The sequence below is a fragment of the Eptatretus burgeri genome, chromosome 13, assembly GCF_056783735.1.
Source record: "Eptatretus burgeri isolate ZD-2024b chromosome 13, Ebu_testis_v1, whole genome shotgun sequence".
NCBI classification, from domain to species: domain Eukaryota; kingdom Metazoa; phylum Chordata; class Myxini; order Myxiniformes; family Myxinidae; genus Eptatretus; species Eptatretus burgeri.
In genome coordinates this window covers 83,851,349-83,876,348 of record NC_140973.1, presented here as the reverse complement: position 1 = coordinate 83,876,348, position 25,000 = coordinate 83,851,349, and the positions used below count along the sequence as shown (strand labels likewise).

Below are 25,000 nucleotides of genomic sequence, written 5' to 3'. Positions count from 1 at the left end.
AAGTCTCAAAGGATGAAAATGGACGTTCTGGGGCAAGACACCCTCTTGACCACTTTCAACAAAATTATCAGTTTTTAAAAGTACTTCCACCAAGAATCAACTGTTTTTAGATCCTCGTGGAGGATCTCTAAGTCTTACTCACGTTGTTGTTCTTCATCTTCTTCTTGTGGACTTTTTTGTTTCACAGCCTACAGTTTTCATCGAAACTTCCTGAAACTTGGCATATATATGTAAAAATACCCTGCGCAGACAGTAACCATCTCAGATTTTGAAAATTCCTCCGAGAAAAAAAAGTTATGACATCAAAATATCTCCGCTAATGGAAATCGCCTAAAACATTATCTCCGAAACTAGGCAAGCTTTTTGAATTCTGTTTGAGGGAATCGAACAGGGAATTAGTAGAAATTAATTACCGCACACATGATACATTACTATGACATCGTTCCTATTCTTTGACATTTTTTGTTTCACAACCCAGAGTTTTCATCGGATCTTCGTGAAACTTGCCATGTATATGCAGAAAGCCCACGTGCAGGCAGTAACCATCTCCGATTTTGGAAATTCTTCCTAGAAAACAGTTTGACGTCATAATATCGCCGCTAATGGAAATCGCCTATACCGTTATCTCCGAAACTAGGCAAGCTGTTTGAATTTTGTTTGCGGGAATCAAGCCGGGCATTAGCACAGATAATTTATCGCAAATCTGATACATCACATTGACCTCGTATTCGTTTTTATGACGTCATCATTAAGACGACGAGGATTTTAGCTCATTTGAGCTTGTTATATGATAAAATTAACAAAATCCAGAAAACCCTCAGTTTTAAAAACATAAAACAAACTACGACGGCACTCGTTGGAGTACATACCTCCACCAGGCTGATCAGTATACATTATCTATCCCTCTGATACGCCAGATCTGGATGTGAACTTGAACCAAAAAATTTTCACTTGTTTACCAAACCTGTCCACCAAGTTTGATCTGAATCCATTCAAAGCTTTTCAAGATATTGTGCTCTATATCGTTTTTTGGCCCAATTTCTCAACGGTGAAGAATCACTTTAAAAATTCTCAGATCCAGATCCGTATCCAGATCCAAGCTTCATGAAAATTACATAAGCCTGGTGTTAGCTTCGTGGTTAGGGTGGCTGGCTTGGGATTTTACGGTCCTAAGTTTGAGCCCCGATGGCTGCTGAATCAAGACGAGGTGGGGTTGACTCAGCCCGTCATCCTTCTGAGGTCGGCAAAATGATCAGCGGCACGGCCGCGCTTCCAAGAAATGATAGCTACCCCGACAGCCAAGCTGCCATAGCAAGAACAGAACGAAAATTAAATCAATTTGTCCTCGTCACAGTCCCAAACTGTCCACCAAGTTGTGCCCAAATCCGTCAATAACTTTTTGAGATATCCTGCTCACACAGACAAACAGACAAACAGACAAACAGACAAACAGACAAACAGACAGTGGTGAAAACATAATGGAGGTAATAACTTCGGTGGCGGAGGTAATAAACAAAAATCGCAAAAATTCCCAACTTCCAAACAATTTAATCCATTTTAAATAAAATTACTCCAAATAAATGTCTTTTATAACAGAACCAAGTACAAGGCAAACAAGAGAATGGAGAAAATCACAACACTGGTATTTAACCGGAAAACATAAGAAATGTGGAAAATACCACTTGAACCGCCTGATGGCACAAAAGGAATGGTTATTGTCTCAAAACAAAAGAAACCCATTTCTCATGTCTCAATTCAGTCATCCTTTTGGATAGTCTCCCTTTCGAAGTGCGATTAAAATGCTTCATGACAATGGATTCCCCTTTCATTAGAAGAGCTGCAGAATGCAACATCATTCATTATCTTGAAGAAAATCCATAAATGTCCTGTTATTGCAGGTCTACTCTATTCCCTCATCAGTCTGTGATTTATTTGACGTCCATTTGCTTTTATTAAAGATCTGTTTGAAGGCTAAAATGAGATTAACACCTCATTTATTGTTCAAAGGAATAACCCATGCATTTCTTGACCTTAAATCAATAATGGTTTAAACTTACTTGTATCCCTTATGATCAAGTTCAATAAAGTCAGCTGACCATATGTAATAAAATACTTTGGAATAGAGCTTCCCTCTTTTAATGTTGCGATTATTGCATTGTGTAATTCATCAGCTCATTGTGAAGCCTTTTCATCCCCCGCTGCTCCGACAAGGTCAGAGACGAGGGACATTAAAATGAGTTCCCACCGACCGACCGATCATCCGTCCATGTACTTTTGTGTGCATGATGTTTCAAAAACCGTTGAACATTTAGCTTTCATATTGCAGATATGTATTCCTCATGACATTATCGCAACTTCATTATACCAGGGCTGCGATTGGCTGAATTATGTCGCCATGGCAACCATCTCGGTAATTTGGCTTGTGTATGATATTTGTGAGGCGCTCTTCTCTTCTTGTGAAATAGTGTGCGTTAAATAGTCTGTGATATTTATATGTTTCTTGTGTATTTATTTGATTCTTGTGTGTTTACTGACTGCCTGGATGTAAATGAGGTTGTGGATCTACTGATGTCGGTAATCTACTGATGTAGATAGTCTACTGATGTGGGTAGTCTACTGATGTGGATTGGTGACCAAGGTCATGGATCTACTGATGTCGGTAATCTACTGATGTAGGTAGTCTACTGATGTGGGTAGTCTACTGATGTGGATTGGTGACCAAGGTCATGGATCTACCGATGTCGGTAATCTACTGATGTCGGTAATCTACTGATGTAGGTAGTCTACTGATGTGGATTGGTGACCAAGGTCATGGATCTACTGATGTCGGTAATCTACTGATGTAGGTAGTCTACTGATGTGGGTAGTCTACTGATGTGGATTGGTGACCAAGGTCATGGATCTACCGATGTCGGTAATCTACTGATGTCGGTAATCTACTGATGTCGGTAATCTACTGATGTGGGCAATCTACTGATGTAGGTAGTCTACTGATGTGGATTGGTGACCAAGGTCATGGATCTACTGATGTCGGTAATCTACTGATGTCGGTAATCTACTGATGTGGATCCGTGACCAAGGTTGTGGATCTACTGATGTAGCTAATCTACTGATGTGGATCCGTGACCAAAGTTGGGGAACCACTGATGTAGGTAATCTACTGATGTGGATTGGTGACCAAGGTCGTGGATCCACTGATGTCGGTAATCTACTGATGTAGGTAATCTACTGATGTAGGTAGTCTACTGATGTGGATTGGTGACCAAGGTCATGGATCTACTGATGTCGGTAATCTAATGATGTCGGTAATCTACTGATGTGGGCAATCTACTGATGTGGATTGGTGACCAAGGTCATGGATCTACTGATGTCGGTAATCTACGGATGTGGATCCGTGACCAAGGTTGTGGATCTACTGATGTAGCTAATCTACTGATGTGGATCCGTGACCAAAGTTGGGGAACCACTGATGTAGGTAATCTACTGATGTGGATTGGTGACCAAGGTCGTGGATCCACTGATATCGGTAATCTACTGATGTGGACCCGTGACCAAGGTTATGGATCCACTGATGTCGGCAATCTACTGATGTAGGTAATCTACTGATGTAGGTAGTCTACTGATGTGGATTGGTGACCAAGGTCGTGGATCTACTGATGTCGGTAATCTACTGATGTGGATCCGTGACCAAGGTTGTGGATCCGTGACCAAGGTTGTGGATCCGTGACCAAGGTTGTGGATCCGTGACCAAGGTTGTGGATCCGTGACCAAGGTTGTGGATCCGTGACCAAGGTTGTGGATCCGTGACCAAGGTTGTGGATCCGTGACCAAGGTTGTGGATCCGTGACCAAGGTTGTGGATCCGTGACCAAGGTTGTGGATCCGTGACCAAGGTTGTGGATCCGTGACCAAGGTTGTGGATATATTGCTGAAGGTAATCCACTGATGTGGATCCATGATGAGGTTGTGGATGTACTGATGTAGGTAATCTACTGATGTGGATCCGTGACCAAGGTTGTGGATCTGCTGATGTAGGTAGTCTACTGATGTGGATCTGTGACCAAGGTTGTGGATCTACTGATGTAGGTAATCTACTGATGTGGATCCGTGACCAAAGTTGTGGATCCGTGACCAAGGTTGTGGATCTGCTGATGTAGGTTGTCTACCGATGTGGATCCGTGACCAAAGTTGTGGATCTACTGATGGAAGTAATCTATGATGTGGATCTGTGAGCGAGGTTCTGGATCTACTGATGTCGGTAATCTACTAATGTGGATCCGTGACCAAGGTTGTGGATCCGTGACCAAGGTTGTGAATATACTGATGTAGGTAATCTATTAATGTCGGGAATATTTTGATGTAGGTAATCTACTGATGTGGATCCATGACCAAGGTTGTGGATATACTGATGTAGTTAATCTACTCATGTGGATCCTGACGAGGTTGTGGATCTACTGATGTAGGTAATCTTCCGATGTGGATCCGTGACCAAAGTTGTGGATCGACTGATGGAGGTAATCTATGATGTGGATCTGTGAGCGAGGTTCTGGATCAACTGATGTCGGTAATCCAATGATGTAGGTAATCTACTAATGTGGATCCGTGACCAAGGTTGTGGATCCGTGAGCAAGTTTGTGGATCCGTGACCAAGGTTGTGAATATACTGATGGAGGTAATCTATTAATGTAGGTAATATATTGATGTAGGTAATCGACTGATGTGGATCCTGGCGAGGTTCGGATATACTGATGTGGATCCGTGACCAAGGTTGTGGATCTGCTGATGTAGGTAGTCTACTGATGTGGATCCGTGACCAAGGTTGTGGATCTACTGATGTAGGTAATCTACTGATGTGGATCCGTGACCAAAGTTGTGGATCTACTGATGTAGATAATGTACTGATGTGGATCCGTGACCAAGGTTGTGGATCTGCTGATGTAGGTTGTCTACTGATGTGGATCCGTGACGAAAGTTGTGGATCTACTGATGCAGGTAATCTACTGATGTGGTTCCATGACCAAGGTTGTGGATCTACTGATGGAGGTAATCTACTGATGTGGATCCGTGACCAAGGTTGTGGATCTACTGATGTAGCTAATCTACTGATGTGGATCCGTGACCAAAGTTGGGGAACCACTGATGTAGGTAATCTACTGTTGTGGATCCGTGACTAAGGTTGTGGATCAACTGATGTAGGTAATCTACTGATGTGGATCCGTGACCAAGGTTGTGGATCTGCTGATGTAGGTTGTCTACTGATGTGGATCCGTGACCAAGGTTGTGGATGTTCTGATGTAGCTAATCTACTGATGTGGATCCGTGACGAAAGTTGTGGATCTACTGATGCAGGTAATCTACTGATGTGGTTCCATGACCAAGGTTGTGGATCTACTGATGGAGGTAATCTACTGATGTGGATCCGTGACCAAGGTTGTGGATCTACTGATGTAGCTAATCTACTGATGTGGATCCGTGACCAAAGTTGGGGAACCACTGATGTAGGTAATCTACTGTTGTGGATCCGTGACTAAGGTTGTGGATCTACTGATGTAGGTAATCTACTGATGTGGATCCGTGAGCAAGGTTGTGGATCTACTGATGTAGGTAGTCTACTGATGTGGATCCATGACCAAGGTTGTGGATCCACTGATGTAGAACCATGACCAAGGTTGTGGATCTACTGATTTAGGTAATCTACTGATGTGGATCTGTGACCAAGGTTGTGGATCTACTGATGTGGATATGTGACCAACATTGTGGATCTACTGTTTGGAGAAGTTCTGGACTAAAAGGATCAAAACCTCGAGGAAGAACGGTGCCCAGATGATGATCCATGCAGTCAGGAAAGTGTGTGTGTATGTGTGTGTGTGTATATGTGTGTGTGTTTTATTGCGTGTGTGTGTGTGTGTGTATGTGTGTGTGTATGTATGTGATAGAATTGTTTGAAACAGCTGTGTGACAAAAAAAATGAGATGTATGTGTGTTTGTTTTTTGTTTGAGTATGCTTGTTTGTGTGTGTTTATGTGTGTTTATGTGTGTGTATGTGTGTGTATGTGTGTGTATGTGTGTGTATGTATATGTGTATGTATGTGTGTGTGTATGTGTGTGTATGTGTGTGTATGTGTGTGTATGTGTGCGTAGATGTGCATATGTGTGTGTATGTGTGTTTGTATGTGTGTTTGTATGTGTGTGTGTATTTGTTCTATACTTTTATTTCAGTGTGTGTGTGTGTGTGTGTGTGTGTGTGTGTGTGTGTGTGTGTGTGTGTGTGTGTAAGCCACCTAAAGGTGTGGGACTGGAGTACCAGCTCCTTTTTGATGGCTGTTTCCCTTTCAAGTATTAATGTATGTATATATATATATATATATATATATATATATATATATATATATATATATATATATATATATATATATATATATATATATATATATATATATATGTATATATATATATGTATATATATATATATATATATATATATATGTATATATATATATATATATATATGTATATATATATATATATATATATATATATATATATATATATATATATATATATATATATATATATATATATATATATATATATATATATATATATATATATATATATATATATATATATATATATATATATATATATATATATATATATATATATATATATATATATATATATATGTATATATGTATATATATATATATATATATATATGTATATATATATATATATATATATATATATGTATATATATATATATATATATATATATATATATATGTATATATATATATATATATATATATATATATATATATATATATATATATATATATATATATATATATATATATATATATATATATATATATATATATATATATATATATATATATATATATATATATATATATATATATATATATATATATATATATATATATATATATATATATATATATATATATATATATATATATATATATATATATATATATATATATATATATATATATATATATATATATATATATATATATATATATATATATATATATATATATATATATATATATATATATATATATATATATATATATATATATATATATATATATATATATATATATATATATATATATATATATATATATATATATATATATATATATATACATACACATACACATCTCCCCTGGTGGTGGTGGTCATATGGCAGCTTAGCTGCTGGGGTAGCTATCATTTCTTGAAGCGCAACTGTGTCGCTGATGCAGTGCCCCTCTACCAGTGCACCACACTGGAACTGGTACTCATTTTGCCGACCTTGGAAGGACGACAGGCTGAGTCAACCCCCTGGTGTGTTTATTCAGCAGCCGACAGGGCTTGAACTCAGGACCCTAGGATCTCAAGCCACCACCCTAACCACTGAGCCAACACCAGGCTGCTCACATCTCCCCTAACCCCTCCCCTCTCCTTCCTTTTCCTCTCTCTGCCACCCCTCTCCCCTTCCCCTCTGGCCTCACCCCACCCCCTCTGTTAAGGGAACTGACTGGTGGTTTAGTTTTGAATTTAAAACAGCTTCCCCAGAGTGTACCATGAACGAATCAGATTCGGAGTGAGCCAACCGGATGGGGTGCAAAAGTCGCTGCATGCGTGAGCATGCATGCAGGTTGGCAGGCCTTTGCCAGGTAGAAAGTGTGGGTTTTAAATGCTCCCACCTGGTTTTATATAGAACCTGGCAGTTAAAAAGAAAATGGTGCTGTTTGGGTGCATTTTATCACCCTTCCCTTATCACTATCTTAACGTATATTAATGGAATAACTGTCGAGGGATCGCTGTATGATGGTTGCTATTGCTTTGGAGGGATGCGATTCCAAGAACCGCAACACTCAAAACCACCGGCAAAGATAAAAACACCCCTGTACACTAATTGGTCTCATGCTGATCCTATGCAGCAAGTTTAGATGTAATCAGCCCAGAACTGTAGAAGTAGCGTGACAAGCACGCACAAGTGCGCCATACAGCTACGTCAATTATAGTAAGGATTGCAAACATCAAAACATAGTTCCCTTCCCTTAAGTAAGAACTTTAACCTGAAAGCAAATGAATGGTTTCCCGACCACGTGGATCATCAGTGGGGCACAGTTCTTCCTCGAGGTTTCGATCCTTTCAACCCAAAACCTCTCCAAACAGCGGATCCACAACCTTATTCATGGATCCAAATCAGTAGATTACAGACATCAGTAGATCCACAACCTCAGTTACATCCAGGCAGTCAGTCAGTCAACCCATCAATGTAACATCACTAATCAAACTCTACTCACCAGAGGATTTCATGTATTATCACATAGTTACAACTCCCATAACACACTCAATCATATGACAATTCATTAAATCATGCACATCTTGCTTTAAATATAACATGTCCACCACCCAACACGTACACCCCACTTACCTCTGAATCAAACTGTAATTCAAATATTCAAACAGTTACTTCCAACGATTTTTTCTACATGCGACACAACACTATCTCTCTTCCCAACTACTGAATATGGTTGAAAAAAATAATAACAATAACAAGGGGAAAAAGACATAAATGTCAGAGCCCCCGTTGTTTGAGTAATTTTGCTGTGTAGAGTTAAAGGGCTAGCCCATATTTATTTACAACTAAAATAGCCACCAGTCAGCCATCTTTAATCAAATCGCAAAATAAAGTGAGGGTCACGTGTATGCCATCATATTGTGTGCCTGTGCCACGTTTGAACAAAATCAAACCAAGCATGTCTGAGAAATGGTTGGAGACATATTTAAGTAACAAAATGACCACCAGTCAGGCATCTTGGATCTGATCTTGAAAAACAATCATGACAGGCATATGTAAGCCATCATTTGGTATCTGTGTGCCAAATTTGAACAACATCGGTAAATGCATGTCCAAGAAATGGTTGAGGACATGTTTAACATCGGTCTTCTTTTTTACAACTAAAATGGCTGCCAGTTGGCCATGCTGGACCTGATCTGGAAAAACAATGACAGGCATATGTAGACCATCATTCCTTAACTGTGTGCTAAATTTGAACAAGATTGGTAAATGCATGTCCGAGAAATGGTTGAAGACGTGTTCAATACGAGGTTTTTTTTTGTTTGTTTTTGTTTTTTGTTTTTTACAACTAAAATTGGCCACCAGTTGGCCATCTTTGATTGCATTGTGAAACAAAATGATGTACACATGTATTCCAGCATGTGTTGTCTTTGTGGCAAGTAAGAATAAAATTGGTCTGGACATGTCTGAGATAGGGTTGCGGACGCACACACGCACACAAAAATCAAGAACAAAATCCATAAGCCCCCGTTTCGGACCAAGTCCAACAGGGGCTAATAATACCAAGAGCGAGAACTGCTTTGTAATACATGTCCCCTACCGAACCCAATGAATGTTCGGGGGATTTAAAAAAAAAAATTGTTTGCGTTTAACGCACGCTCGAGCTGATACCAGAACCAAAATGAAGAAGAAGAAACTCTCTAACCCATCATGTTTGGGTCCATTCGCACAATAAAAGGAAAATAAATGTTCATTTACTGATATATTTTGGAGACTACAAACCAATAAAGACAAGTAGGATAATAAACTGGAGATAAAAATTAGTTTCCTTGAACGCACACTTGAGCCGATACCGGAACCAAAATTAAGATGCAACTCTTAATTTTCTGTTTAAAAAGGACATAACTGAAAAATTTACGAAACGTCCTGAAATTCCAACTCGTTTTGTAACTTATCACAATAAAGCCATGTATCAAGTTTCAATTGAATATGTAAACGGGAATGGGGAAAAACATCTGAAAAACCACAAATGGGACAGACAGACAGACAACGAACCTATAGTGTCTTCCGCTGATACTGCAGGGGGATTAATAAACCAAAACTGGCCTATCCAACATAAAAACAAGGATTGAAGTGAAGTAAAATATAAAATTGGAAAGAGACATGTACTTACATCATTTGCATTCACGTGCCAGGCCATGTCACCGTACGAAACGAGCTGCCCATTGACATAGCAGCGAATCTCACTGTTGCGCCAACGGTTGTACACATGGACTATAGTAACCATGTACCACTGCACAAATGATCACCATAAAAAAAAAAAAAAATCAATTGCAATTCAATAAAAATGACATTCATCATTTTCCTACTATCACAAAAAACCAATCATTTCAAACGTAGATTATAATCAGTTGTTAATACAAGGCAAACCTGAATAAAAAAAGACGGAAACAAGTTTTATCAGACAATAAGAAAAATGATTCACTAAATATAGATGTTCTGCCAGAAGGAAGGAAATAGTCTTTCCAATGTCATTGATCACTGTCAAACCAACAAGATTTACAACTTTATACTCACATCTGTTGGTACACCATCACAATGTTCTTAAAATAACAACAAAACGTCGAAAATACCACATTCAAAAAATGAATAACACAAAAACAATTTTATATCTCGATGTCAAAGTGGGAATATACTTGATCATTCAAACATTCACATGGAAGCAGAGCACAATGACTACATGAGTGGATAGAATACAATTCCAACCTTCGACTTGCTATAGCAGCATATAGCACACGCACAAACACGTACACACACACACATAGAGGATAAATAGGGCTTCTGGGGCAGCCATTCAAATGAATGGGGGGAAGGGAAAAACTTTCTGACTCAAGGCCCAAAAGCCCAAAATAGGAGATTGATCTCTGCCCCATTGAGCAAATGTAAAATTTACTCTGTCTGTCTCTGCCTTTCTGTCTCTGTCTCTCTATATCTGTCTCTGTCTGTCTTTTTTTGTTCTCCTTATACACAACCTTTTATTTGACATGGTGGTAATTAATTTAAAAGCAATACCACAACTTGGTGGTAATTTTTGACGACTTGCTTTTTATTTTCAGCATTAAAACTGAATCATACATGGGTGGTGAAACGAATGAATTTCGCAACCTTGAATGGGAAGATGTTGAAATTCCACAGGGTGGTGACTCATTTCCAACTTGTTCCAGTTTAAATGCTCATCTGGATGAAATGGACACAAAACTCGATCTTCTGGAGGTAAATGTTATATTTATTATTCTATTAATAACATAATATAATCATCTTTATACAGTATACCCAAATTGTTTTTCACTCTTTGTTTCAAAACAGAAGATGGTATCCGAGTTTCAAAATCACAAGACATCTGAAGCAGACTGCTCGGAAAGATCGTCCATTTTCAAAACTGAATATTTACCCAAATAAAAATGTTTAATATTTTCAATCTTGATTAATTATATTTGCTTTCCTTATAATCATCTGATTTTGAATTACAAGAAAAGAATAAAGGAGATGTAAGGAGGGGGGGGTAGGTGTGCTCCCCCAACGACCTAACAACCCCCCTCATCACACCCCCCTCCCCTCCCCGTGTGTGTGTGTGTGGGGAAGGGTGGGGGGTGGGATGAAGGGGGTGGTGGGTCAAAGGTGGGGGTGCACAGGGGGTGGGGCTTGTGTGGGTGGGTGGGGCTTGTATGGGTGGGTGGGGCTTTTGTGAGTGGGGCTTGTGTGGATGTGGCTTATATGGGTGGGGTTTGTGTGGGTGGGGCTTGTGTGGGTGGGGCTTGTGTGGGTGGGGATTGTGGTTGGAGCTTGCATGTGTGGAATCAAAAAGGGGCGGAGTTAAAAAGGGGTGGAGTCAAAAAAACCAAATTTTTTATTTATCTTTGTCTTTTGTAATTCCTGGGAATAAAATGAACCTAAAATCTCTTCTCCTTCTCAATAAAATACCTTTTAAGTCCAAGGAACTGTATCTATTACATCAACGATTTAAAAAAGTTTATTTGTCCATCGCTTTGTGTAATCTTTTTCAAAATGAGATTTCCACCGAAATATTCTTACAATATCACCAACTTTGAACTTAGGCTTTTTGACATTCATCTCTTTTTCATATTCTAATTGTGTAAATGTTTCTGATGGTTTGGTATTCATTGAGGTGTGAATCGTATCATTATACTTATCTACAATATCCTAAATTAAAGATGACCATTGTTGAGAACCGAGTTGAGTGAATTTGTTTATATAGTCTCTCTTTTAAAGTGTGACTGAATTTCTCAATAACAACTGCTTTTCCTTCATTAAAGGTACTGTATAATATAATGTTGTTATTTTTAAGAAAATTCATAAATGATTGTTGTTGTAGAACTCTGTACCCTCGTCAATCCACAATTCTTTAGGTTTTCACTTACTTTTATTAAATATCTGTTGGAAGGCGAACATGAGTGTATTCCCAGTTTTGTTTATCAAAGGGATGACCCATGCATATCTACTCCTCAAATCAATAACGGTTAAAGCATACTTATACCCCTTATCATAATTGAGTTTAATTCAATCAGTGGACCAGATATAATCAACTTCCTTGGAATAAACCTTCCTTCAACAAAACTTTCTGATTATTGGTTTATGTAATTCATCAGCTAATTGCTCTTCAATCTTAATGACATTATTAGAGCCAAGAAGTTTTTTGAATTTCCAAGCCCAAGTTTCAATGTAGCACTGATAATCTTCTTCACGATGAAACTATCAACTTTTTCTCTCAAGGTTGGATTTTGTATCAGAGACAAATTATACAACATTTCTTTATCGGCTTCACGTTTTTCTTCCAATGTTGTGGTATTTCCACAATCAATATCGTGCCTCATGCACACTTCATCAACCCCATTGATAGGTTTCCTCCACGGTTTAGGATTGTCAGCCTCATCTAGTCTTTTATTCAAGTTTGTTCCTGGACCACAGAAAGAATACCCTGGTAGATATAATTGCCCTGGTATTCCAGTTGTTGTAAATTTACTTCCTGATAAAAAACTTTTGTATATCTCCCCCTCGTTTGTGTTTGGAGATGAATTTACTCTTTTTAGAGCTACACACCGAACATGTACCTTTTTGTATAACCCTATTATTTTTACTTTTAACATACGAGATATTTTTACTCTTGGTTTTCTTTTTACATTTTAGACAATAACTCATTTATTTATGAGAAAAATTCCTACAGAGTGTGAAAACCTTTTTAGTTTCCAACATGCACATTTGAATCTTAATTTTTAAAACATAAACAATCCTCAGAAATGTCTTCACTCTCTCCTAGATTTATTTAAGAAAAAATTGTAAAACTTTAATTAAAGGCGATCACACCAAGGAAAATGATGTTGATGGTCTTGACGCAAATATTTCTAATAGACGTCAATTCTTTATTTTCTTCCTCAGTGCATTGAGATTTATTTATTTTCTGTAATACCCCCAATCTTTTTCTAATCTCACTGGTTTCCATATTTTTATATTTATTTATTATATCTTTCCTCCCTCTCCCTCTCCTCCTTCTCTCTCTTCTCCCTTGCCTCCTTCTCTCTTCTCTCTTCTCTCTTCTCCCTCTCCTCCTTCTCTCTCCTCCTTCTCTCTCTCTCTCTCTCTTCTCCCTCTCCTCCTTCTCTCTCTTCTCCTCTCACTTCTCCTTCTCTCTTCTCCCTCTCCTGCTTCTCTCTCTTCTCCTTTTCCTCCTCCTCACTCTTCTCCTTCTCCTCCTTTGTCTCAGTTTATTCAACTACTTCCTCGTCCCTTAATACCCTTGAATCACTTACACCCCATAGAATATTGTTGCGAATTCGAGCCTGCCGGCGTGCGATCGGCCGCTCGACTCGAATGGCGACCACCTCGCCCACCGGACGCACAATTCTGTTGTGACCCTCCGGGAACTATCGCCCGGAGCCAGTCACGGGTGGGCCTTTCGACCTCACCACGATCGTGCCAATCGGCCACCCGCGTAGGATAGGGTTGTTCGCCAAACTCGACCTACCAAAGTACCCACGCGGATGGTAGACCGGGCAATCGTACCTCGCCGCAGGCCGACTCCGGACACGAACCGCTTAAGCGGTCCGTTCCGTGCTATCGGGATAACCGAGCGGTGTTATCGTCGGCCTCGACAGTTCCGATTAATTATCGGGCGTATTAACCCCACTACGAACCCTTTACGTGAAGCAGGACGGAGAGTCAAACGAAGGAAAGGACGCAGAGAAACGGGGAACAATTCAACATAATGCACTTTATTTACACGACACACGGAGAGCACACATATACAGCCAAACAGTCAGAATGCACATAAATCAATTTAAAACAAAAACAACAATGCAGAGCTCCGACCGACTACGCGAACACACGGCAACACTTATACAGTTTTACTTTACAAGACACGGCGCCACAAGATCCATACAAAAAAACCCCGAAAAGAAAAAGGTGACTTCCCTTTTGGGCCGTCGAGTCCCTCTCTGATGTCCGTCGACGTGGTCCGCCTGGCCGCAACTCCGTGCCCTAGCGTGGTAGGCGAGGCCTCTCTGGCGTGCCTCGCGCCGGCACGTGTTGGCCGCTCGACGCCACGGAGGGAGTTTTCGGCGCTATCCCAGCGCGGATAGAGGGAGGGGGTGGGGAAACGTGGATGCCCGAGGTCGGGAGGGAGGAATGGCGGACGCTCCTTCCCGCCAGCGGGGTGTTGGAACTGCACCACAGCAGACCAGGCCAGCGGCCACCAGGAGGAGAAGAGGACGAGCGAGCCGAAAGACAGGAAGAGGGCAAGAGCAACCACAAAACCGCTCCGCCCGTGTCAGACTTTTTATATCTCGGAGCTCCGCCCTGTTGCTCCGCCCCGTTCTTTGCTCCACCCCCCTTCGAGGTGCTTAGAGAAAGGTCTCGAAGAGGGGCGTTCCTCCTCCCTGGCCGCGTCACACCGCGCATCCACCAATCGGGCGCCAGCTGCCCCACCCCGCTTCTCCTCCCTCAAACCAAGCGCGGAGAAGAATGGCACGAAAAACAGGCGGGAAAAGCCCACCGAGCGTCCTCGTTGGTTTTTGTTTGAAATAAAATATAGAAAAAGAAAAACGACTGACTCAAAGCATCGCAGCCCGAATGAATCACATTAATTCCCTCTAAACAACGGGTTTGGGGCTAACTACACATGTACTTCAGAGATACCTCACCTACGGGACCTGGATGGTGGTTTGCGAATTTCCACAGCCGTAACAATATCATACTATACACATATTTATCAGGATTTCTTGTTATTCCTGTATCCAAAATAATTTTTTTTACAACAGGAAACCAATAAAATTTCTTATGAATTTCTAAAATAGCCTTGCATTTTCTTAACTTAAAACCAAGCTGTAAAACCAAAAAAACCAAACCAAAACCAATTTAACATTTTAATTAAATACAAAGTTGTTGGTTTATTAACATCAGTATAAAGCAAAACTTTTATTGAAAATACCTCATCCTTGTGTTGTAGAACATATTGATTAAAATACCGAATACCCTTTTCTTGAAGGTATGCTTGGACACAGAAATTATAATTTTCTTGAAGCCTTCTTGCTGCCAATTATGTATTATAAATATATGACAGATTAATATAATGACAGGAAATACCTCCCTATCTTCCCATAGTTAAATCATTTTGTATTTCCTTACTTATTGCATATAATCCTGTTCTTTGTGTTTTCATGACATAAACTATGGCAAAACCATTATTGATTTCACCCTTATTAAATTATTTTATTTGTTGTTTGCTAATCGTGCTTCCACAAAGCTCATTCTCGGCACCAAGTGGATAATATTCTTCCTTACGAGACTGATTTAATTGTTCCAGGTCTTCTCGGTTAATTTTAAATGACCAATTATACCCTAAATCATTTATATGATATCCCCATTGTTCTATTCTCATACAAACGATATGCCCTTCTTTATAAAATTTTATTTTAATTGGAACTGTGAATTCTGTATGACCTGGAGATAAAATCAACACTTCTGTATCTTTGGAATACACAGCCGTTTTATTTTAGGATATATATATATTGTGATAAATCACTGAATCTCACCAAGTCATTCGCGTCAGTCGGGCTTGGATAATTTATTAATTTATAAGCATTTTTCATATTAATATTTTTTGCTATACTATATTTCTGTCGTTCAGCCTGTGCCTTTGTGTAATAATTTGATAAATCAATATCCAGTTCTTGGGATACACCAAAGATAGAACCATCTTTACCAACATAAGTCATTTATATTAGCTTAAAAATGATGTCCTTAAAAAATTTATTTTTGTTGAGTTGAAATAACACAGAGACATAATTGACCACAACACTTGGAATTTAATTCTTGGACTTGAAATGTTTGATAAACACCATTCTGTAAGAATTTTATTACTTCAACAGGTGGTGGAAGACCATAACTATCAAAATAATATTTGTCTTGACCAGTGTTTCTCAACCGGGGTTCAGCGGAACCCTAGGGTTCCGCAAGAGGTCACTAGGGGTTCCGCGGGAAACAGTAATGAAAAGGCTAATGTATTGTTGAGTAGTTTTTGTTTGATTTAATATTAGTAATTTTACTATACACGTACGGCATATTGTTGAAAATTGCTTGGTTATTATAATAGAGGCTTCAACCTCTTATATTATTTACAATTATAACAACCATAGAGAATGTATTTAACAATGTCTATATGGCGACAGTGTGAAACCGCCCTCACTGGTTAGTGGACGTCCTGTACGCGGCGGATTCGTGCATCATTGAGTGACTGACTCAAGTACGGGACGCATGCATGGTGTCCATCTATCTTCTCTGTGCTTCCTAGCGCGTAGTCTCTTCTCTCTCAAGGTTAGTTCTTCTGTTTACCTTTATTGCTTCAGCTTTATTTGTTTAAGTTTTGTTGATCAAGTTACATGAGGTGTGTTTTTTTTATTTAAAAAAGATTTTATTTTGTGAATTAAAACCTCGGTGTGAGGTCTCATAAACGAGCAGTATGTTTTTTTTTCATTGCCAATAAATTTGACAAAAAGGGGGTCATTTTTCCTTAAACCATCTATCCGAAAAAAAAAATATTATATTTACCACGTGAACTACGATAAAAATATAAAAGAGCTAGATATTAATAATGGTATATAATAATTTTTATGCAGGGGTTCCCTGAGACATGAAAACTATTTCAAGGGTTCCACAAGGGTATAAAGGTTGAGAAACGCTGGTCTTGACTTTTAAAAATACAAACCCAATGAGAACCATTCCCATTATTATCTTCTCAGTTCATAATAATTATCATTGTATGTTTGGACATGTTTGTTAATTAATCTCTCAGACAAATAACCACATTATTCATTTTTAATTTCTTACAATATTTGATAAGTTCTAAATTTGATGTTGTATTCTTTCCAAATTCTTTAAACCACTCATCAATGCTCATTTATTTATTAGAAAGATAAAATCCATTACCACTTTTAGTAAATTTTACACCTGCTTGTGCGATAGAAGAAAGCATATCTCCATTTAACAATCTCGCCTTATCACGCAGATTTTCAAGTTTTTCAGCAAAATCTACAATTACACCACTTCCACTAATTTATTTCTCCAACGCTTTGTTCTGTCTTTCCAATTATTTTTGAGCCCGGAGTTGAGCCTTCCTTTCGTTGGAAGTTTTCACCGCTGCTGAAATACCACCCGTCAATGCTCCAGCCGCACTTAAACCAGCAAATAAAGGAATTAGAAATGGGAGAAATCCTCCACTCATCTCTCTTATTGAATATTTCTTCAACATTGGTTTTGACATTTTAATTTTAAGTGAGCCAGTATCGTTCAAGATTTTCACCTGTTCTCTTGTGAGCAAAACATCAATTCTTACTGCTCCTTTTCTCTGAATTGCATTAACGTTAATCATACAAGGCTTTTGATTTTGAATACAAGATGATACTTTATGAAGATTGATTTGATTAACATATACCCCAGTTGGCACTTTACGACTCATTTATTTATCAAAAAAATTATGTGAGACTAATCAAAACACCATTATCTGTATTAATCTGTAATTCTGTTTCTTCCAAAAGCAAACAATATGTATCAACTTCTTCACTCTCTCCTCTTTCAATGTATAGGGAAGTATCCACTCGATTAGACTTTATAGTTTCCTTTTGAGCACTCAGGTCAATCGCATAGATTGTATACAGACTTTTAAATGCTTTCATATCCAAAATGGGTTCTTTATTATTCCCGCACTTTCGAAGAAAAGCGGGAATATTGTGATTGTCTCCACCGGCCGTCCGTCCGTACGTCCGTCTGTCTTACCCTGTAACTCCTCCTACACCGTTTGAAATAGGAACTTGAAACTTTGGGACATAGTAGATATATGTATGGGGAAGTGCACAACACTTTCGGATTTTTGATATGACCCCGAGTGGCCAGGTCAGAGGGGTTGGGGTCATGGCGGTCTATTTTTAAAAAAAATTGTTTTATAGCTTTTTAAATCAAACATATTCATGAGTTATACATTTAACAACATATTTTTTTTAAACACATGATGATCAGAGGGTGCTTGGGGGTAGGGGGTGCTTAGCGGATAGGCGGTCAAAATAGCTCCTCCGACACCGTTTGAGATAGGAACTTGAAACTTTGGGACATAGTAGATATATGTATGGGGAAGTGCATAACACTTTCGGATTTTTGATTTGACCCCTAGGGGCCGGACCAGATGGGTTGGGGTCATGAGGGTTGATTTCAAAAAAAAAAATTGTCTTTTAGCTTTTTTTTAGTGTATTTACCATTGTACATGGTAAATTATTTTATAAAGACCTTACTTATGTGGCCCCCATGAGTGACAAAGTCACAGGTTTTACTGTATTTATCTAATTGATTATGAATAATTATAATTAATATTTTACACAGTTCATTCCTATGATTAAATTGATGCACAGTTCTATATTGCTGAACAGTGTTAAATTAATGTTTCATGAAATGTTCACATGCTTGCAATGACTTCTGATTGAGTAAACATTGTAAGTCTTTGGTCATAAAGCACATCAAATAGAAAAGAATAGTCAATCCATTTTGCAAGATAAAATTTCACCAAGCGTAAATGGGACAAAGCAGTGCGCGCGGTAATATGCGATAGTGTGCCATCGACAACGTAGATCTAGTTTCCATTGCTTTTACACACCTTTTGGTAAGACTTGTCTGCTTCAGCATAATCATTTTTCCCCCAATGAATTTCCAATCTATCTCCTGGATAAAATGTTCAATCTGGAGAAATGTGAAGTTGTTTCACCTTAGCATTAGCACTCAATGCATTATTCTTATCAGTAGCAGTATCACCATCCGTTTTTTTTTTTTTTAAATGAGCCACAGATATCGTGGCTTTCCTTCCAGTAAAACCAAATTCCATGTGTAAGTAGTTTGGTTCAGTTTAACGTGTTGGCATCTTCTTTTAAGATATGATACATTGAGTGGTTTCTTTGAGTTAAGTCTTCTATTCAACATCTCTTCTGTTTTAAGATTAGGAGTATATTCACGAACTTGCCAACGAATTGCATCAATAACAAATTTATTCTGAACAGCAAAAGCATTAGCCACACCAAAAAGTAATCTATTTTCATTATCATTCCTTTGCAGTTGAAATCTAATTTTAAGACCATAAAGAACTTTATCATGATCACAAAATCCAAATATACCTTGAAGAGGAACTGCCACAGCAAAACCACTTTTGTATCATCATTATACATTCCTTTCCTTTGACTATATCCAGGGTCTGTGTTTGTTCCCGTTGACATATTAGGAATAAAACCTTCGACAGCCCCCTTTCCCATTCTATCACTAAATGAATACGGTGTAAATTTCATCATTTCAGATGTAGCAGAGACATAATCAACCGCTTCAACTTCTTGTGTTTCAATGTACAAACGGACACTATCAAACATTTTCCAGAAGAAATAATTTACGAGTGTAGCGTTTGTGTTAGTCGCAGCCTTAGTGAATGTAAATTTACACAACAAGAAACTTTTGGCTAGATTCAAATAAGTTTGTTGATTAATTATTTATTTCAAAACTTTTTGTTCCATTTGCATTCCAGTCTGTTCCAGTTATTGCATTTACCTTGAAGTAGTCTTCTTTTTTAGTAGAGTTTGAGATGACAATGGTATCATCCAAATCATAGATACTATCAATTGCTTCCACAATTTTATTTATTGAGGAAAAAAGATGTTAAAACTTTTTAAACCCTGACTCAAGTATTTGAATTATTTTCTGTCCTTCTTGGGGAGACAACTGAGTTTTGCCTTTCTTAATTTCTTTTATTGCTTACAATTTATGAGATTCCTTTTGGGCATCTTTTCTAATCTTTATAGCACCCACGACATTTCCCACAGCAGAAGCAGTTGAACCAATTTGGTCTTTATGTTCAAGAATAGTTGAACCTATACCCATTAGAGTATCAATTATCCCATCTCTTTTTTTCTAAATTGATGTCCGACACCCCTTTGTCTCTTCGGTTTATAGTATCCTCCACCAAGATGCATACCTTCACCCTTGTAGTATGGGGAAAGGAACATCCCATCCCCTGTAGTTATTTTATATTTTCCCAACTCGTGTTTCCTCACAATAACCATCATATTTATTTATTGGAAAACTTCACGTTGTTGAATTCTGATGGATATAATTTCTCCATTAAAGAAATCATGCTATTATCTTGGTCGGTTATCCGAAAATTTACTCTGTATATGGTTTTTCCTGACATAGGAAGATAAACCAGATTTTTGGGTTCCATATTGAATTTATAACCAATTGGGGTTGAGTATGCGCTGAATGAAAATATTGTATTTGTTATTTTTCCATCATTATAAGCGCCATCAATCAAATCACAGTGAATTAAGACCGAATTTATGCCTGAATATATTTGAGTAACATCACTGTAAAACGTCCCATTATTTTCAATCTTTTTTGAGGAGAAACCCAATAACTTTCCAAATGAATTATCAATTGTGAAATCAACCTTGTTGTCATTTTAAAGTTTAATCGTTGATTTTGAAGTGTATTTTTCTATATCTATAACAACATTTTTTGGTTCATCACCCTGTTCTTTCATAAGATGAGCAATTTCGGAAGATATTTGAGAAATCTCCTCTGCTCCGGGTGAAACTGTTGTCGTTTTGCATCCAATTCCCAGATTATAACTAAACTTGTCATTTTTCTCGGTGATATTAAATAAGGTATTATAAGTTTCCATGGACAATAAAGATGCCTCATATTCTTTTGTTGCGTCAAGTTGCAGTGGGTATGGGAATGAAGATGTGTGGTCGCTTGTTGTGAAATTAAAACTAAGGATTGTGCTTCTCATCTTATTTAATGAGATAAACTGTCTTTGTATTGACATTTATTAATTATTTTCATGTTCATCAACTGGTCTAAAATGGCTGATGCTTCATTAAAACAATTGTTATTTCCAGCCTTCTTACTACCTAACAGCAATAAGTCTATTAACTAATTATGATGGGTCATTTGGAAGAAAACTAACACCTGAACCAAGGATACTTAAAGTCTGAATAATGTGTTTCTCCTTCTCATTCTTCCGACTTTTACCAGATAGACGAACCCCATAACTAAGAGAGTCCAGCAGATCAATATATACTCTATCATCCTTATTTTTCATATCCAATGGTTTATCAAAATACTTTGATTCATCCCTCACAGATGAACCTTGTCTTCTATCTTTTGTTAGAAGAAACATTAATCTCATAGTTGGTTTAACAGGGGGTTGAGCAGAACTCAAGAACCTTAATTCATTATTAAATATCAATACCTCTTCTTGAATGAGATGAAATATTGCTGGTTGTTCTGTTGGAATGAGACCTGCTATGGTTTTTGAATCCGCTGGATATTCATTGTTTTGAGGAGCATTCACAATATAATCAGGGGGTTGATTAATCTCTTCCAGTTTGAAATATTACTTCATCATTAATATTCTAATTCTCCTATATGCCCTAATTCTTCCTCCGTCACTTGACTGAAATCTTTTAACATTTGAGGTTTTTTCAGAGTATATTCTATTGTGGGAACTGTGGAAACAACTATAATTTTTTCTTGGGAAGTTTTTAAAAGTGGTTTTACAAATTTCTCTTGTTTTCTTTCAAATGCTTCTTCACCTGTTAGTTTCTGTCATCGTTTCTTCTCTATGTCTTCCTGTTGTTTTACAACTTTTGAAACCAACTCTTGATGCTCCTTAAATCTTCTTGCTCTTTCTTTCGCATCCATTTATTTATTGGAAAATATCATTCACTGAATTATAGAGGTCAACAGGGAAATTTTCCTTTTCTTCATCATTAAAGTTGATGTGTTCAAATAAATCCATTTCTTTAACTATTTAATCAAATTCTTTATTAACATTAATACAAGGGTTGGGCATACAAACATACCTTTTTTTGAAAGGAGTGTTTTTTATGGCAAAATTTCACGCTGATCACGAATCCGTTGAACTTTTTGACATAGGATGATGTCTTAGGTTGGTAAAATGCAAAAAATCAAAATGGCCACAAAATTTACCCACTTTTCAGGTAAAATTTGATAATTATGGCTTACTGGGGCATGTAATATTAGGGTTGGGCACACATCGACTTTTTCTCTGTTGTCCTGGTAAAAGGAGTGTTTTTTTATGGCCATTTTTCATGCTGATCACAAATCCGTTGAAATTTTTGACCAAGGGTGATGTCTTAGTAAGACATCATCCTCGGTCAAAAATTTCAACCGATACATCAACTGATACATCAACTGATACACTGATACATTAATATTATTACATGCCCTAGTAAGCCATAATTATCAAATTTTACCTGAAAAGTGGGTAAATTTGGTGGCCATTTTGATTTTTTGCATTTTACCAACCTAAGACATCATCGTAGGTCAAAAATTTCAACGGATTTGTGATAAGCGTGAAAAATGGCCATAAAAAACACTTATCTCCTTTCAACAGGACAACAGAGAAAAAGTCGATGTGTGCCCAACCCTATTAATACGAGTTGCAATTTCTTCTTCACTAATACTTGTATCTCTGCTTTTCATACGTTTGCATTGAGTTTCTTCATCAACATCAAAACCGAATGATAAAATCTTAACCCCATTACCACTCAGATGTTTCATAATTTGTCTCATTCCTTCTGGATTAGTTTCTAATATCCCAAGACCACCAGATTTTAGTTTCTTTAACTCACTCTTACAATGTGAATATTTTGTTGTACCAAGAGAAACCTCCTCAAATATTTGACCTTCATTCTCCAATCGCATATGTTCCTCCACTGAAATATAGTAATAACCTTCACCTTCTACTTCTCCAGGTCATATTGCTCTAGTTGTTGTTGACACAATACGAACTACATGGTGCTTTATAAGCAAATGTAAAATATTCTCATTTGTACGACACAATAACCTTGATTTATGAAACTTTTTTCCAGAAGCAGATTTACCCACAAGATTTATATTAATAGTTGTCATTTCTATATGTAATTGTTCATAATATAAAAAATATATGCCTCAATATCTCATCTTGTTTCACAACAATATATTTATATTTTTCAGTCGTGTGCTTCATATAATCCCCAAATTCCTTTTTATTACATAATGTAGAACAATTGTCTCTCCAAAAATTGTTTATATCTATAGAATTTAACTTAAATAAAATAAAAATATTAGCATTGTTTCTTAGGAGTCACGAGGGAGTTGAAAATATGATTGACTCAGATAAATACAATTTCAAGAAGAATGTCTCCCTCTTGTGTAGTAGCTATTCATTACCGTTTGGTTTCTCTGATTAACACAATCATCAAAGATAACGAGGTTCTTTTTTGATTTATCCAAATCTTGGGAAGAAGGTATATCATCTGTATTATCACAGAGAATACAAGTTATCGGTTTTGATTTCTTTTTATACCTCTGTGAATCACAAAATAGTTGCATTATATCTTCAATGTTGTAATCATTAAGTTTGTTTTGAAGTTTAAATAAACAGATTATATCTTCTTTTTGAAGACCAGCATTAAAACCTTGTGAGAGTAGTTGAAACTCAGGTTGAAAACTTGACTTTGTGAAAATTATTAAATTATCATAATCTAAAAAGTTGGAAGTAAGGAGCATCTTTAAAAGTAAGCAGGTTTTTCCACACCCGCTTGAACCAATTATTAGACATCTTCATGAATTTGGAAGATTTTATGGTTGTTAAATTTTATCCTATTTTCCCAAATGGGTAAAAAATCATTCATTTATTTATTTGGAAAACAGGTTATTTAATTTATTATTGGCTTTTTTAGAAACTATATTTTATCCAAAGTTCGGGTTTAATTTCAAGATAATCCATTATTTTATTTATACAATATATTGTGTTGATATTTCCCTGAAAATGGCAATGGTGAATAATATATAAAAACAATCCTTTGAACATTTCTCAAATACGATCAGTTTCTTCCATTGTAAGGAAAGGAGTGTTTTCACCCTCATATTTTACATTCATTTCTCTAATCAATCTTGTAAAGTAATTCATTGTTGGTGCAAATGTAAAATAATTATATTACTTTTTGTATTTTATATTATCATAAATTAGAAGATAATCACAGAATATACATTGTATATAGGGTTTTGACTCTGTTTAATCCCACCCATCACATGCAGGACAATTCTCAAATTTGTCATCTGGAGAATCAGGGAATTCAAGAGACTCAAGATCTCGTATAAAAAAATGACCGTTTTTACAGCCATTTTTCCCTGCTTTGCAGAGGTTGGCTTTTTCTTGAGGCAATGTTTTATGGCCGGATGCCCTTCCTGACGCCAACCCTGGTCGCCTCTTACGACACACAGGGATATGGTACACCTATTCTAACCGGGGCATACACCAGGACCAGTACACTGGTACTCATTTCGCCGACCTCGGAAGGATGACAGGCTGAGTCAACCCCCTGGTGTATTAATTCAGCAGCCAACGGGGATTGAACTCAGGACCCTGGGATCCCAAGCCACCACCCTAACCACTAAGCCAACACCAGGCTTGCTCAAGATCTCGTATACTATTCATATTTATAAAGTAAAACTTTGCTTAAACCAAAATTCATCTTCGGTATCATCTTCGGTACTTTCATTGGTGCTT

General features: G+C 37.3%; 1 protein-coding gene across 2 annotated transcripts in view; it reads right to left on the bottom strand.

Annotated features, from left to right (window-relative positions):
* LOC147014933 (neurobeachin-like) overlaps positions 1–25,000 on the bottom strand; it is a 247,027-nt gene that overhangs the window by 69,508 nt on the left and 152,519 nt on the right. For both annotated transcript variants that reach the window (XM_085853430.1, XM_085853431.1), the window contains exon 7: positions 10,001–10,120. In XM_085853430.1, the coding sequence (XP_085709556.1) occupies positions 10,001–10,120 (120 nt within the window). The remainder of the gene's footprint in view (positions 1–10,000; positions 10,121–25,000) is intronic.